Source organism: Molothrus ater, chromosome 11 (assembly GCF_012460135.2).
Source record: "Molothrus ater isolate BHLD 08-10-18 breed brown headed cowbird chromosome 11, BPBGC_Mater_1.1, whole genome shotgun sequence".
NCBI classification, from domain to species: domain Eukaryota; kingdom Metazoa; phylum Chordata; class Aves; order Passeriformes; family Icteridae; genus Molothrus; species Molothrus ater.
In genome coordinates this window covers 19,929,544-19,946,648 of record NC_050488.2, presented here as the reverse complement: position 1 = coordinate 19,946,648, position 17,105 = coordinate 19,929,544, and the positions used below count along the sequence as shown (strand labels likewise).

The 17,105-nt window shown below is 51.6% G+C and overlaps 1 protein-coding gene across 1 annotated transcript in view; it reads right to left on the bottom strand.

Moving 5' to 3' along the window:
* Nucleotides 1–17,105, bottom strand: part of ITPR1 (inositol 1,4,5-trisphosphate receptor type 1) — a 147,714-nt gene that overhangs the window by 6,238 nt on the left and 124,371 nt on the right. The window contains 5 exon segments of the mRNA XM_054516055.1: nt 200–361; nt 11,768–11,928; nt 12,851–13,016; nt 14,462–14,601; nt 16,554–16,655. Of these exon segments, the coding sequence (XP_054372030.1) occupies nt 200–361; nt 11,768–11,928; nt 12,851–13,016; nt 14,462–14,601; nt 16,554–16,655 (731 nt within the window).

Sequence of the window (17,105 nt, the reverse complement as noted above, 5' to 3'; positions counted from 1 at the left end):
CACTTTGGAACTTGCCAGCTGGGCCAGCACCAGGCAGGTCAGCTGGAGCATGGGGCTCTGGAGGGACTCTGGTTTGTTCACTGCTTTCCTACCCAAGAGTCACTCTGGGGAAGCTCTCCCTGGGGTCTGCAGAACCCCAGCTGCAGGAGGGGCTGGCAGGAGCCTGTGCTGCCCATCACAGTGTGTGCCTGCTCCTTACCTGATCCTTGAGCTCTGAGAGCTGCCCAGAGAGGTTGGTCACGAGCTTCATGGTGGACTCCAACTTCTCCTGCAGGTTCCTCAGCTCGTTCTGCTCTCCCTCCGAGTCGCTGCTGACCAGTGACATGGCCCTCATCCGGGGGAACCAGTCCAGGTTTCTCTCCTGAGGATCACAGAGCAGGGCACAATTAGCGTTTGCCACCTGAAAACCTGTCCCCAGAGCACAGCACAGGCACAGCTCTGCAGCCACGGAACATTCCTCGGATGCAGCAGCTCTGTACTTATCTGTAGCTATCTGCAGTTATCTGCATTTGCATCTCACTGGAAAGTTTGCAAAGTGCCAGCCCGAGGCACTGAGGCACTGCTGGGAATTGGGGCTGCTCATTTCAGGTTTCCTCTCCAGCTACTCACTGCCCCCAGCCCTTGCTCCCTCACATACACCTCAGCATAAATGCACAACCACTGGACATTAAACCAGCCCAGATGTCACGTCTGGACAAGCATTTCCCAGTGCTAGAAATCTGCTGCCATCTCACTATCTTTTCATTTGTGTTTGAGGAAGATTTTCTGCTTTTTTGGTCAAGCAAAGCTTGGCTGTGCTCTCTGATAAAAGAAACCAAGTTCTGGAAATTCTTCCATAGCTGAAATACTTCCTTTTTAATGAAAAAGAAAATCCTATTATGACTGTCTGGCTCAGGCTAAAATGAGGGACAGATACAATGCACTGCCTGTAGGGCTTTCCCACAGCCATACAAAGTCTCTCATAGTCCATGTTTAAGTTGCAGTCAGGAGTGTCCCTGGACACAGGAATGTCACTGGACACACACTCAGGCTGAGGAGCCTGTACAGAGTCACACAGGCACTCGTGTACTCGCCAGAGATGTTAAAAATAAAGGCAGGAGCGGAACAGAAAGCCACAAAAGAGGAGGAGGGGTGCACCCCACGTCCTGACACCTTACACTTCAACATCAAACTGGTTTCCCATCCAGTCTGGTTCTCCTCCCACGCTGGAGATATGCTCTGAAATGGAAGCTGAACTCGGGCTGGCTGAGATAAGGTGTGTGTGCTCTCACAGGTGACACAGCTGGGGAGCTCTGAACACACCAGGCACGCTGAAGGGCGACTGCTTTAACACCAAGGGATGCTGTTAATCAAAAATCAATCAACACCGCTGATTAACAGCGACCAAAGCTCACCCCACTGGCTGGCCAGGCTCTTCTCTGGGCTCCCAGCTCGTTTTTAAAGCAGCACTGCAAACTCCTACCTTTTTGTCATTCCCTGCCTGAATCTCCAGCTCCAACCCCTTCCCTCCATGCTCCCCCTCATTCCCAGGAGCATCCATCCTGCTTAATCAGGGCTGTGCACCTCTACAGAGAGCTCCAGTCACATCCTCTCTGCAATTCAGATGCGATGCCAAGACTCATCAGCCTAAATTAGCTGCCTCTGATGTGCCTGGAGTTTCCTTTTGCCAGGATGAGAAGGCAGAAAGCAGAAAGCAGGCCCTTTCCCATGCAGGCACCACAGCATTCCCATGTGATGCAGAACTGCCAGGAAGGCTGTTTGCTCCTGATCTCTGTTTACAGGGCAGATGGTTTCTGCTAATAAAAGGGGGAAAAAAAAATCTATGTACAAAAAAAAATATGCCTTTACCAAGACAAGTGCCAAAATATTTTGGACTTTAGGGAACGGCAGTCCCACAATTAAGGTTTAATAGTAGGAACAGGCAGCACTGCACTGTGTTCTTCCAGCTGTAGTAAAAGCCTCATTAGGGAGGAGAGGGCAGCTCAACATTTGTGCTCAAGTCCAGCATCTCCCACCCAGGGAAAACCAACAACACCAGCTGCACCTCCTCCTGTTCCTCCAGGGAAGAAACAAGGGCAGAGGACGAGAAAATTAGACTAAAATGCAATTTATATTTGCAGGATTGCCTGGAGCCTCAGGTCCACATCCTGAGGTTTCTAGGCAGACACTGAAGCTCCTGCCTGCCCCATTCTTGCTCCAGAAATATTCTCCTTATTCCCAAAAACGTTTCTAAGGCCATCCCCAGAGTGTTTCCAGGCCCCATCCTTGAGAAGGATGAAAGGGATGAGGGAAGCACCAACTTTCCCTACCTGCAGTGTTTCATAACAAATACCCCAAGCACTTTCCAACATTACTCTGCAATTTAAGCCAGCACTGCAGCTGCTGCAGAGGCTGTGACTTGATCCTTCCAGGCCTGGAAGGTGAAATCAAACAGCACCCACAGCTTCTGCAGCCTGCTCAGAGCTTGCAAACTCGCTGGGTTTCTGAAAGCCCCAGCCCTCAAAGTCAGGAAATCTTGGCTTTGATTTGAACAAAACCAACAAAGCACCTCCAGTTCTCATGTCAGGTTGAAAGATGAAAACCAAACCGTGAACTCCAGAGGCTGAGGCAGGGGAAGGCTGAGGACAAGGAGACACAGCCCTGTGGGCATCTGAGCTGGGGGCCAGGGCTCACACTTCAGCTGGAACTGGCAGTGCCCTGCTAAGTGCTGACCCACCTGGGAAGGGTTAGGGGCACCTGGAAATTCCCTGTGCAGGCACAGCCTCAGGAGGACCTGGACATCCCCTGCCCACTGTCACTGATGTGCCTCCCCACTCGCACAGCTGCGAGCACCACCCTAACCCAGCATTCATCCGGACACATCCAACTGCCACCCAGCAAGAACCAGGGGCTGTCCACCCAAACAGGCTGGGAAAGCACGGGGAGAGAGGTGCAGATCCATCCCCAGGATGCAGGAAGGGCAGGCACCAGGCAATGCTGCTGGCCCAGGCTGGGGCTGGCTCTCTCCAGAGAGGACAGAGGGAAGCTGCCAGCACGGCAGGACACAGCTGTGCCTCCTGCACACACTCCTCATGCTGGATTTCCCTGGAAACCTTCAGCCTGTTCTTCAGCCCCCCCCAGCCCCGCAGAGAGGAGCTGGATGTGACCAGGCTGCTGACACACAGCCCATCCCTGTCCCTGTCCCTGCTGGGACTGTGGGGGTGTTTGCTTTCAAATAAATATTTAAGCAGAGCCAGCACCAACGGAACGGAGCAGGAATGCTGAAAGGTCAGGGGATGGTGATCCTGCTGGGCCAGCCTGGCTCCCAGCACTGCCACTCAGGGGTCAATAAAAGATTTATATCTCCATGATCCAGTTTCTGCTGAACTTCAGCTCAGCCCTGGGGTGCCTTTAAAGGCACAGCTTCATGTCCATCTTGGGGCTTTGGAGGTGTTTCAGAGGCACTGAGTGAGCCTGGAGAGGGGAGGCTGCCCGAGCTCCTGTGCAGCTGCTGGCACCCACAGACCAACGATGCCCTCTGCACCCTCTGCCCTGGGACACCGGGGTACAATCAGTTCGCCATTCCCAGGATCTTGGGGTACACTCTGCTCTTCTTCCCTTCCCAGGATCCCAGGGTACTCTCAGCTCCCCATTCCCAGGATCCAGGGTACCCTGAGCTCCCCATTCCCAGGATTCTGGGGTACTCCCAGCTCTCCATTCCCAGCATCCCAGGGTGCCCTCAGCTCCCCATTCCCAGTATCCTGGGGTACCCTCAGCTCCCCCTTCCCAGCATCCTGGGGTACCCTCATCTCCCCATTCCCAGGATCCAGGGTACTCTCAGCTCCCCATTCCCAGGATCCAGGGTACTCTCAGCTTCTCATTCCCAGGATCCAGGGTACTCTCAGCTCCCCCTTCCCAGCATCCTGGGGTACTCTCAGCTCCCCATTCCCAGGATCCAGGCTACCCTCAGCTCCCCATTCCCAGGATCCAGGGTACTCTCAGCTCCCTGTTCCCAGCATCCCAGGGTACCCTGAGCTCCCCATTCCCAGGATCCAGGCTACCCTCAGCTCCCCATTCCCAGGATCCAGGGTACCCTGAGCTCCCCATTCCCAGCATCCTGGGGTACTCTCAGCTCCCCATTCCCAGGATCCAGGGTACTCTCAGCTCCCTGTTCCCAGCATCCTGTGGTGCCCTCAGCTCCCCATTCCCAGCATCCTGTGGTACCCTCAGCTCCCCATTCCCAGGATCCAGGGTACTCTCAGCTCCCTGTTCCCAGCCAGGCCCAGCCCCGGAGCTGCAGCAGCCGGAGCCAGTGCAGCACTGCCGGAAGCTGCCTGACCACAAGGGCTGGGTTTCTGGGTTTCAGGCTGCAGCTCTTTTCTAGGTAAAGTTGGAAAAGTCCCTGCTGCAAGGGCAGCAGCAGCAGCAGTGTCACAGCCGGGTGGGGGTGCTGCCATGCCCCTGGGAAGGCAGAGGAAGCGCTGCTGCCATTCATTCTGAGAAGCGCCGGCTCCTCCCGCCTTCTGCCGAAGAGCTGGTTCTGAGAAAGGCTGAGAGGCGACCTCAGCACGGGCTGTGCCAGCAGAGGCATCACCCTGCTCCTCCTGGGCAAGGGATGGCAGCTCATGGCAGGCAGTGGAGCTCTGCTCGCCCCAAGGACTCACCAGTCCTCTCCAGGGTCCCCATGTACCCCGTGCCTCAGAGTTACGGGTGCTGAAGGGCTAATTCAGCCCTCTCCAAAATAAATCCCCACAGCTGCCAGCAAAGGGCTGCCCAGCAGCATCATTTACAGAATCACGGAATTATTTTGCTTGGAAAAAACCTCCAAGATCACCAAGTCCAAGCTGTGCCCCATCTCCACCTTGTCACCCAGCCCAGAGCACTGAGTGCCACGTCCAGTTGTTTCTTGAACACAAGCAGGGAAAGGCAGCAGCAGCAAATTTCAGTTTCTGTCATGGGAAGTTAAAAATCAGACCCACACAGCTACAAAAGAGCTCTGTGAAGCACTCTGAAAACGCATCTGTTTGTTTGTGGTGAGATGGGACTCCTCTTGGGTCTTTCTTGAGCTTCCTGGAAAAATCCCCACATCAGGTTCTGTCTCTGCTGCAAAGGGCTCACCATCACTTCTTCCACACGGAGCTGCACTTCTCCCCTCCATAAAAACCAGCTCTTGATGGTGTCTCCCCCCTCTACACAGAACATTCTAAATTCCTCACATGCCCTGTGTTGTCCCACAGGAGGCTGACAACACAAGGTTCAGGGTGCAATAAGCTCCCTTTCTCTGTTCAATACCCAGGTGGCACTTGGGCTGGCGCAGGGCAGGGAACCTGGAACACAGACACCATTCCCAAAGGTGCAGGATGACCATGGCCCTACCCCTGGGACAGCTCTGCTGTAGGTGACCGCCTGGAGCCCAGCTGAGCACAGCCAGCCCGATGGAGCACAGGGCTCCTGAGGGCCCTGTCCGGCCTGCCGAGAGGGTAAGGCCACGTCTCCACACCAACTCCTCCTGCTGGGCTGTTTGATCCCACTGAAGTAGGGCACGCTACGCCCCCAGAGCTGGGCAGGACAAGCCATTCCCCAGCAGAGGCCGAGCTGCACAGCTGGTGGCAGCGGCTGCTGTCACCCACATCCTCTTGCACAAGGGCCAGCGGGGTCAGGGGATGACTCAGGGCCGGCCTCACCCCAGCCCGGGGCCACCTCGGCACGCTCGGCCCCAGGGGCTTTCTGGTCCCAGGGTTTGCGTTCCCAGCGCTGGTTTGTGTTCCCAGTGCTGGTTTGTGTTCCCAGTGCTGGTTGTTCCCAGTGCTCACCCCACGGTTTCCAGGCAGGAGCCTTCCCCCTCTCCGACAGGCACCCACCCTGGCAGCTGTCTGGGATCCGCCCAAAGCCGGCATTATGCAAACATCCATTCCCCAGAACTGGCCTGAAGCCTTTCCTTCTGCTTTCATCCACTCAGGCCCTGCTCATACACACGCTCAGCCCAAGGGGAACCTTTGCCTGGTCAGCTGGGATGCCGACCCGAGATTCCCAGCATGGATACCAGGTGGTTTATCCCAGAAAATCAAGCACTGGGTTGGAAGGGATCTCAAAGCTCATCTTGTTCCACCCCCTGCCATGGCAGGGACACCTTCCACTGTCCCAGGTGGCTCCAAGCACTGTCCAAGCTGCCCTTGGACACTTGCAGGGATGGGGAAGCCAGAGCTGCTCTGGGCACCCTGTGCCAGAGCTGGGGAAGATGAGGCTGACCATTCCCTTCTGCCAGTGCAGCTCCTGGTTTGCACCAAGGGTGGAACACGTTCCTCCCCCTGTGTGAGCACAAAGCTCAGCCCGTGCCTATGACACAGTGTTTCCAGCAGCCCAGGGCCTGCTGCCAAACACTCCAGGCTCTTCCAAGCCTCTGCCATGATTTCTTGATTAACCCTGTAATTATATTGGCTAACTCTGGCCAGCTATCTCAAGATGCAGCTTGTTGGGAAGTTACCACCAAACAAAGCACTGTCAGCTCCAGGTCACATCCTGACCTCCTTGGTCTTCCTCCTCCTCCTCCTCTCCCAGCTTGCACCAGTACCACGATGACTGGTAGCCCCAAAACCCCAATTTCCTCATCTGTAACCCAGTCATTTGCATGGGCTGCTCACTCCTGTGTCTGCAGCTGGTTTGCTCAATATTGATATGACAAATCTCTCCTATTTGACTCTGCCTGAAGTACAGGATTTCCAGGCACAAATGACAGATGAACATAACTACATTTCCAGCACTTTCTCAGACTGTAATTTCATGTCCATATGTCTTTCACCAGCGCTGGAATCATTAAGGGCCTTTTGGAATGCTTTGGGTTGGAAGTATCCTGGTGTGCCCTTGTCATTCCTGGGGTGCTGCAGTGCAAAGCCAGTCTTGGCCATCTCCAGCTGAACTGGGTTTCATGGAGAGCCGGGGACACGGCCACTCCTCAAAGCCATCACCACTGCTGAACGCCACCTTCCTGCTGGGTTTCAGAGCAGTGACTGTCCCTGCTGGATAACTCCGTGGGAAAGGCTTCAAGTCACACTTGCACTTCTAAAAGGATGCAGTTTAAAAGCCTGACACTGATGGAATCTCATCTTCACTTACCAGGAGGCTGTGCCTTGGCAGCAGTCACTCAAACCCAGAATCAGAAACACTTTACAGGACAGAGCTCAGGACACCAAAGCCCAAAAATATACTTAAAAAACCCCAAAAATAAAAAAAAGCCCAATAATATACTTATACTTTCCCCAGTTGGGAAAAAGCCCAATAATATACTTAAATCCCCAGCTTTGTACACAGAGGTTAGCTAAGGTACAAAGGGAAATCTGTAACCTTCATTCCTATTCCAAATTCCTTTAAGGCTACCTGTGCCATCACTCCTATTTGTAAATGGTTCCTTTTCAATGACAACACAAACCAGATTTGGAACTCAGTGCCCTCGATCTGGACATGGAGCTTGGGCAACTGTGACACCTCTGCCTCATTTCTGCAATAAAGGCTGCTAATGACACAGATCCTGCTTGGACTGAAAACAAAGGGGAACTGCAGGAGCTAGTCAGGAAGATCCATGCTAACAACTTTCCCAAAGCAGCCTTTACTTTTTAATGAGCACATCTGCATGCACAACCCCTGACAGCCCAGGCTGCTCGAGGTGCAGAGCAGGGGATGCAGGAGTCGGGCATGCAAATATTTGTCTGTGCTGTGACAGCCCATGCAGCTGCCTGCAGACAGCTCAGGAATGCACACAAACCCCGGGTGCCTGTGTGGTTTTCTCCTTACCGAGCTGCAGAGTGAGAGATTTTACATATTCTAAATGCCTGCCCACAGCTGGCTGTGGCAGAGCCCTGCCAAGGCCCCAGTGACAGCTGAGCTGTCAGGGCTGCTGTGCTGCCCAGGCTGCCACAGCAACTGCAGGCAGAGGGCAGAACTCCAGGAGGAATTCTCAAGCCAGGATGGGGAGATAAGACATTTAAATGAACTAATCTGCAGGGAGTTGCACGGAGTTCACATGAGTCATCTGGGTGTGGATGTCAATGTCTGGCCAAGGCAATAAGTGGATCCCCCCACCTCCCACACACAGGGTGTTATTCAGACATCACCTGATCTTCCTGGTGACTGCAGAGCCTCCAGAACCGGGGCCTTTGTTCCTGGGAATCACGGGAGGCACCCTCAGCATCCTTCCCCATGCTCCAAGCACGGAGCCAGCCCCTCTCTCTGCAGGATGGAGTAGGAACACCCCTGCTCTGACCAGCAGAGCTGTACAAACACCAGGAGCTGAACATCATCTCTGCCACCAAGAGACGCTTCCCCACATCCACAGCACTGTCTGTGCCATTAAACTGATATTAAGGAGGTGGCTCAGGGATGCAGTGCCAAGGGCAGCTGCTCCACGCCAGCTGCTGAGATCCATTTGCCATCTCAGGGCACCACGAGGCTGCCAGGGCAGGGGGGCAGCAGGGCAGGGTGGCTCAGGGCAGCAGTGGGGTGTGCACAGCCTCAGCTTCCCCCACCCCACCCCTGCAGCCCCATTCCCTGAGCATCTCCAGCGATTCCCAGCGCGGATTCCTGAGATACCCCGAGTTTGACATCATCTGTGGCAGCAGGCACACGCTCCCCTCCTGATGAAAGAGAACATTATCCCTGTTTACAGCAGCAGGAATTCCAGCCTCCATCAGCAGCCTGGACCTGCAGCTACAAGCCCAGGGCAGCCTGGCCCTGCATGGGACTGAACCAAACCAGTCCAGATCCAGAGCCACCAACAGCCCCAAAGTGGTGCCAGAACAGGGCTATGGGAGGGAGAGTGACAGTGCCACAGCAGCACTGTCAGAACAGTTAACAGAATTTATTTTACAGAATCCCAGGCTGGTTTGGGTTAGAAGGGACCTTAAAGCTCATCTCACTGGGCAGGGACACCTCCCACTGGTCCAGGCTGCTCAGGTCAGATCACTGCTGGGCTTTTTTGACTTTTTTGATCAGTCTTCAGTGCCCTAAACTCAACTCTATTTCCCAGTGTACCTGTTGACTTCTTTCCTCGTGATGTGTTTGAACTTAATGAGCTTCTGTCTGTGAAGAAATATAAAATTCACTAAGGAATTGTAGTTAATAATTGATTTTCAAGGCTACAATTTCTTTTAATGTGGGGCCAGGATCGTGAAGGGTGCAGGATGAATGCTATGGGCCAGATCCAGCTCTGCCATACCCAATACAGTGGGAATCCTCAAAGCTGCCTTTCTACACACATTATTTTTAGACAAGAAAGCATCAAAATTCAAGATCACTTTTCAAGGTGCCTGAATTTTCACTAACTGCACAAATGAAATTGTCCAGGATTCTTTTGATACCACAGTGCTTAAAATATTCTTAAAGCACTGCACAAGCAGCACTGGAAGCAGCTCACAAACTGACAGTGGATATAATTTAAGTGTCCTAAATTCTTTAACTTTTTTCTTTACTGTTTTGTAGTGTCATAACAACCCACAAATACTAAATGGCAAAGGCAATTTTAAAATTTGTATTTTCTTAATATTTTTTTCTTTCATTTACCGAGGGACAGAAATCCGACTATTCTGAGGGCATTTTGTTTGGAGTCAGAGCACAGGTGAAACATTTGAGGTGTGTTCTGCCATCACAGGGGGACTTGGAGCACATGATGCTTCCTAGCCCAGCTCCTAAAAACGGGTACAAGCAGCAGCTGAACGCTGGTCCCACGCACAGACAGCCCGGGGAGGACGTGCCCCATCTCTGTCACTATCCAAGATGTTACAGTGCCACCTTCAGTCGGAAACACGGGAGGAAAATCCCTTTAAAAGCCAGCCATGCCCCAAGGAGGCTTCCCAGGAGAGGCTGGTGGCTGCTAAGGCAGCACCTCCGCAGTGAATCTCTGCCCAGGCACTCATGGCATCAATTTAATTTAAAGCTTTCCTCAGTCTGTCCCTCTGCATGCACGGGATTTTGTCCAGAGAGGTTGAGGTTGGGGAGTCCCCTGGATCCCTGGCAGTGCCCAAGGCCAGGCTGGAGCAGCCTGGGACAGTGGAGGTGTCCCTGCCATGGCAGGGCTGGCACTGGGTGGGCTTTGAGGTCCCTCCCAACCCGAACCAATCTGGGATTCTGTGAGCACAGAAAGCCTGAGGAACAGATGAACTAGGCCCCACCCAAATTATCCCTAAAAACACCTTAAATGGGAAAAAACCCCACTTCTGGCTCCTCCAGCAGCATTTAAAACAGGTCTGGTAGAAAAACAGATTAATCATGTTTTACACCCAGATTTCAGGGCAGAAAAGGAAGTTCTAATGTTAAAGGACACCGGGAAGAAATTGATTTTCAGAGTAAGCTTTGCCAAATGGCTCCTCAGGAATCCATGGACTGCAGAGGACTCCAGAGGCAGGGCACAGCAGCCTGAGCCTGGGGCAGGATGATGCCAGAGCACTGAGGTGAAATCCACATTTCCTGCCTGTCCCACACTCCTGCAGGCACAGCCCACATTCACCAGCCCTCACTGAGACCCGCTCTCAGATCTTCATTAAAAATTGGCTCATGAAATGCAAACCCCACCAACTACAGACACACTCCAAACCTCTACCTAGAGCACATGGTTACATAAAATTGCATCTGCATGAGACACTCTGGCTATGCATAATTTATCCCTACTCCCATGCACACACAGTAATTAGCCCTTGCTGACACTTAATGAATGGGAATTCTCATAAAAGTTCTCCAGTTTTTGTGCTTCATGCAAACATATTCAGTGACTAATTTTTGGTTCTTATCTAATCCAAGCCGTTCATCTGAAATAATGAATTGGTTGCCAACTGAAACTTTCTTTTAACTGCTTTTAACAACAACAAAAACACAGCACAAAATCATCTTTCAGAAGCAAAAGCACAACACAAAATTGTCTTTCAGAAGCAAAAGCCCTTCAGAAGTGCAGTGCTTCCCCCTGAAGTCATGCGTGCTGTGGGGGGATAAAGGAAGGGAGCAAAATAATCAGGCAGGCTGGGAAGCAGCAGTGATGCACTTGGTTATCTCACTGTGCTAATCCTCCATCAGGTGACTGCTCACAAGATTGCTTTAAGCCCTCATTACTGAGGGAGGACTCCAGAAGTAGGACGGACACTTTGGTGACCCCGAAATAACACGTTTGACCTTGGAGAGGGCTCGGGGGGATTGGCAGAGCCACCCCAGGGAGATGGAACCTCCCAGCAGATGTGCAGGGAGCGGGGGCAGCAAAGTGCTCTGCTCTAAGGAAATCACCCTGAAATTCTAGAAATCAAACAGCTTTTGCTCCCCGGCCAGAAGACACAAATTAGTGCCTGGGCTTCGGATGTAATTCCAGGAGCTCTGAACCTGCAGCTTGGCAGAGATGAGGCTTTTAATTCTCTCATTAAAAGCCCTTCCAATTGAGTAGACATTAATTGTAGATTTTCACAATAATAAGCTCAAATCATATGACAACAAATCCTACAAGTCAGTTGGAGATATTTATACCAGGACAGGTTATAACCTGTTGGTTGTGCTTCAGACACTTCCACCAGCTTGAAAATACTCCCCCTAAATGTGAATTTAAGGCAGAACAGCTTCTCTTCCCCTGATCCAAGCCATGGGGAGTACCTGGCTGTCACCACTCACTTCACCAACTCCAGCACACACAGAGAGGGCTCTGGAGGCTGGGAAGTCACAGGTACATTTACAAAATAAATTAAATACAGTACAGAGCATTGTACCAAATATTCCACTGGATTGGTCTCATCTAGGGAAAAAAAAAGCAAAACTCCAAACTCACCTTGATCATTTCTGCCACATAACTCTCTGGTCCTGTGTATTCTGTGGAATCTTTGACTTTCACTAAGACAATAAAGCACAAATAGTGCCACATGTTGTGCTCTTCCTTAATGTGCTCTTCAAAGGTCACTGTCTTGTTGTCAAACTTATCTCTCTCCAAACCTGTGAGAGGACACAGGGAGAAGAACCCTGAGTGTTTGCCAGCTGGGGAGCAGGAAAATCAGCTCTAGGACAAAACTGATTTCTAAAGTCTGCTGCACTTCTGCAAGTCACAATCATTCTGGAATGGACGCTGAATAGCAGGATAAAATGTGACAAACAGCCAGGGAGAGAAGGAAGGGGAGAAGGAAGGGGAGAAGGAAGGGGAGAAGGAAGGGGAGAAGGAAGGGGAGAAGGAAGGGGAGAAGGAAGGGGAGAAGGAAGGGGAGAAGGAAGAAAGAAGAAGAAGAGAAAGAAGAAGAAGAAGAGAAAGGAGAGGAAAAAAGGTCAGACAAGAAAGAGAAGAAAGAGGAAGAGAAGGAAGAGAGTAAAGTGTAACAAGTACTGCTTATATTTATTATACATAACAGAAAAAATTGGTTAAAAAAGGCAACAACCCTGTAGCAAGCAGTTAGTTGGATTTCATAACACATCTCCTATTTTTGGGCAAACTGATAGCAAAAGCAACGTTTGCTTTGCAGCAAATTTCCAAAGGTTACCCCGTCAGGCTGTGTGTTATGCAACATGGCAGGACCATGTCAGTCAACCACAGCACCTCCACTCCCAACCTCCTGGTGGGAAAAGCTTCCACAGGCACGCTTGGAAAAAATGACTGCTCATAAAAATCCCTCCTGTTCCCATAGGAAACTGTTCTTCGAGGCAGAGGGGAAGCAAGAGCTGAAGTCTTGAGGAAAAATGGCATCCTGAGCATTCCCCATCTGCTCCTGCTGCCAAGCTGCAGTGCACGTGGTACCCAGGAACATGAACTGGCTGAGGAATGCAAGGAGGAACAGCCAGCAATTCAAGGCTTTTTTCCTCTGAGCTTGCAGCTCTCCCTGGCTCACCCAGAGTAACCCCTTCTTGTTAAGTGTGTCTCCACACTTACCACAAATAAAGCAAGTTGTTTTTAAAATTTCTTCTTTCTTCTGTTTTTCACTCCTTAAATCAGCAAAGGTGTCAATGATCACCCCAAAAATCAGGTTCAGGACAATGATGATGACCATGAAGAAGAACAACAGATCATAGATCACTCTAGCAGCAAAGAGAGGTTCCTGCAAGATACATTTTGGAATTATTAACAGCCCAATTAGGTACACATCTCACCCTTAATACAACCCTGCCCCACACTCCTTTGCCTGAGGTTCTCCCCTGCTGATGCTCTCCAAGGGGAACTCACAACTCAAAACATTAAATGAAACTAAAAAGCAAAAATCACTGAAAGAAAAGCCAAATCGATCAGCTGCCAGTGGGGGATCTCTGCAGAGCTGTTCTTCCTGTGTCCAAGACTTTGGACTTCTCTCACTTTCACAAGAGAAAAAACTCTTCTGTCACACACTGAAATTTGTTCTCACCCCTCCCTGAAGCCCTTCCAAATTATATCCTTATATTAATCTGCAGTGTATCAACAGAGGATCAGTGTGGACCATAAAGTTTTTAACTGGAATTCAATATCATTAATTGCATTTAATAGCTGTGTAAGCTGGACTTTTCAGTGCACATTCCACATTTACTGCAGGCCTGAATATCCAAAATATCCAACCCCCATTTTCACAATGATCCTGCCAGTCAAGTGTCAAATTTATTATTAAGTGACTTTGAAGGCTAAGTTTTAGAAAAAAACTTTGAAATGTCATGTAAAACAAAAAAGCACTGCCCCCAGTGTGGCTTTGGGAGTGACAGCCTGAGCCTCAGATCACAGAACCAGCACAGAATGGCAGAATGGGTGGGAAGGGACCTTAAATCCCATCCAGGGACACCTCCCACTGTCCCAGGCTGCTCCAGCCCCAGTGTCCAGCCTGGCCTTGGGCACTGCCAGGGATCCAGGGGCAGCCCCAGCTGCTCTGGGCACCTGTGCCAGGGCTGCCCACCCTGCCAGGGAAGAATTTCTTCCTAAATGACGGACAAAAAATCTTAAACAGCAGTCAGAGGGGGAGCCAGAGGGGTGTTATGGAAAATTCCTGCTGCTTAGCCTGGTCCTCACTCTGATGACAGCTCCAAACCACATCATCCTTCCTCCCCCACACTCCCACCAGCCCAGCCTGGTCCCATCCTCTCCCCCCTCCCATTGACACACTGCCTCTCCCTAGGGATGCTCCCACCAAAGCTGGTGCCCCTGGCATCCAGCAGCCACCGCAGCATTCCCTGAGCACCTCAGGCTCCTCCCTCACTGATCTGAGCTCATCTCCTTCCTTCAGCGCCCACTGCTGCTCTCTGGGCCCACTCTGGACATGCCAGAAGTGATGAAAGCCTGGGAGGTGTGGCTGGTGCTCGGTGTGCCCCCAGGGATGTCCCCCAGGGATGTGCCCCCCAGGGATGTGCCCTCAGGGATGTGCCCTCAGGGATGTCCCCCAGGGATGTGCACCCAGGGATGTCCCCCAGGGATGTGCCCCAGGGATGTCCCCCTGTGTGTTGGGAGCAGTGCACACACGCTCTCCCAGCAGAGCAGATGCCAGCCCTGCTCGGTAGCACTCCTCCACCCCCAGCCCTGGTAATTTACCTCTTTGGAAGGTTTCCTGAGCACATCACCTACTCCACCCCCGCTCCTGAGCCCGTGACTCAGAACAGTAACAATGCACATCAGCAGCGTCTCGCACGTATGCTCCTTGTTCTCTTCCTCCAGCTCCTCAGTGAGCAGCTCTGGGAACACAGCAAGCAAAGACACGTTTCACAGCCAAGATTAGCTCTAAATCCTCCTCTCCATTCTTTGCTGGGTATGCTCTCTCCCCCCTCACACTGCCAGCCTGTGCTGCAAATCCCTGTAGGTTCATTCCCCAAATAATCACAGAGCAGTGTGGGTTGGGGGGACCTCACTCATCCAGCCCCTGCCCAGCAGGGTCACCTGGAGCAGTGACACAGAACACAGCCAGGTGGGGCTGGGATGTCTCCAGAAAGGGAAATTCCACAATTCCCTGGGCAGCTGCTCCAGGGCTCTGCCCCCTCCATGGAGAGAAGCTCTTCCTCGTGCTGAGGCAGAACCTGTTTTAGTTTATGGCCACTGCTCCTTGTCCTGTCACTGGGAACCACTGGGAAGGGTCTGAAAGCATTCTCTGACACCCCCTGGGGATATTGTAAGGGTTGATGGGATCCCCTCTCAGTCTTCCCTGGACTAAACAGGCCCTAAACAGTCTCTGCCCATAGGGGAGATGCTCCAGACCCCTCCCCATCCCATGGCCTTCCCTGGACCCTCTCCAGAGCCCCCTGGGAGCAGATCTCCTCCCTGCCCTCCTCTCCCCACCACCAGTTTTCCTTTGTGCCTGAACTGCTGCCTGTGACTCGGTGAAATCTCTCTCCATCCCTGCTCTCATGCACAGCTCAGCTCAGCAGATGCCTGTTTATACAGAACCCGAGCTTTTTGACAGCTCAGAGGACAAAGTGTTGCCTCTTCCACTCTCCCCTGGTGCCTGACAGATTGCACAGCCTTTGGGCTGCACTCAAAATGGCAACTTCCACTCGGAGCTTTCAAATGGCTAAAAGATCCCTGCTTGTGGAAACAGCACTCTGCCAGAAAAGCAGCACACCTCTTCTGACCTTCTCTTCGCTCAGCTCGAGGCTCCAACTTCACTGCTTCACTTGCAGAGCTGCTAAAATCCACTCCCTAACCTCACACACTCCCCTGTACCCATTAAACAGCTCACAGAAACGCTCCTGAGCAGATCCCACCTTCCCACAGCCAGCCCTGGAGGGGCCCCAGTCCCTGTGCAACCCTGAAATAACCAAAACCCGAGAGCAGTGGCCAAATATGGGGCAGCAGGAACATCCCTGAGCACACAGGACCCTGGCACTATGCTGATTGTTTGCCATACACAAACATCCCTGAGTTTTCCTTCCTGCAGCCAGAGAGAAGGAGCTGAGAGAGGCAGCTTTTCCTGCAGCAAGGCTGAATTTTACTGTCTCAGAGAGGACCCCTGAGCCAAGCAGAGCCTCTCCTCCTGTGAGCAGGGGCTGGTGGCCATCGTTGACCTTTGGTGGCCATGCAAGAGCTGCCCTTCCCAGAGAAACTGGGATGTTCTGTCTGCCCCTCCCAGCCAGCACCGTAAATCTCCCACATGGAAATTACATTTTCTAGGAATAAAACTGAAATATTCCAATACCCAGGTAATATCTCACTTTCTTGATCTCCCAAAGCCCCCAAACCTATCCTTGTCTACTTAATCCATCAAGCACTTCCTGCCATGATATTAAAAGTTTCCTTAGTTTGAGACAGAAACAATGCTGCCAATGAACCATATTTCACAGGGCATTATCCTCTGAGATCACATTTAATAGCCTCATGTTTTAAAATAATAAACTTTGCAAAGAGGCAAACTGCATCTCTTCCTTCTGCAATTGATGCAGAAAATTAAAGAGTATGGCAGTGTTTTATGAAGTCTGGATTAGTTGTAAGTTTCTCTGCTTTAGTCGCTTCATGTAAAAGATGTTATTTATGCTGCTGGCCTCAATTAATCCTATCTCAAGTTAATCTCGTGATAGCTTTGTTCTCAAATTTATTGCATAGGATTTTCTAAAGAAGTCATTTTAATTGAAGGTGATTAAGTAAAAAAAGAGTGCAAACTCAGGGTGTGAGTTAGCAACCCCAGAGAGGTACTCACGGTCTGAGGGGATGATGGAGGAGCAGTTTTCACTGCTCCCTGCCTTGCACACATCTGAGTAGAGGAACTCTCCAGTCATGGTCTCACCGGGCTCTGTGCGATCTGAAACCACAAAATGCTGCATCAAAGGATGCTCCAACACCTTGCAAGGTGACTCCTCAGGTGTTGGGGCTCCCCATCACACTCCGTGTGCAATTACAAGGCATTTGGAGCAGTATCTTACCCTAGAGTTTAGAAGGGCACAGTTACTTCCTGATTTACATACGCCACGGTTTTAAATTCAACCACAAAACCTCTTTTATTTCACAGAATCCCAGATTCACTGAGGTTGGAAAAGACCTCCAAGATTCTTCATTTAGTGGCTGATGCCCCAGCCCAGAGCACTGAGTGCCACATCCAGCCCTTCCTTGGGCACCTCCAGGGATAGACACTCCAAACCTTTCTGGGCAGCCCCTTCCAAGGCCTGACCACCCTTTCCACGGAGAAATTCCTGCTGCTGTCCCACCTGGGCACCCCTGGCACAGCTGGAACCCATTCCCCTTGTCCTGTCCA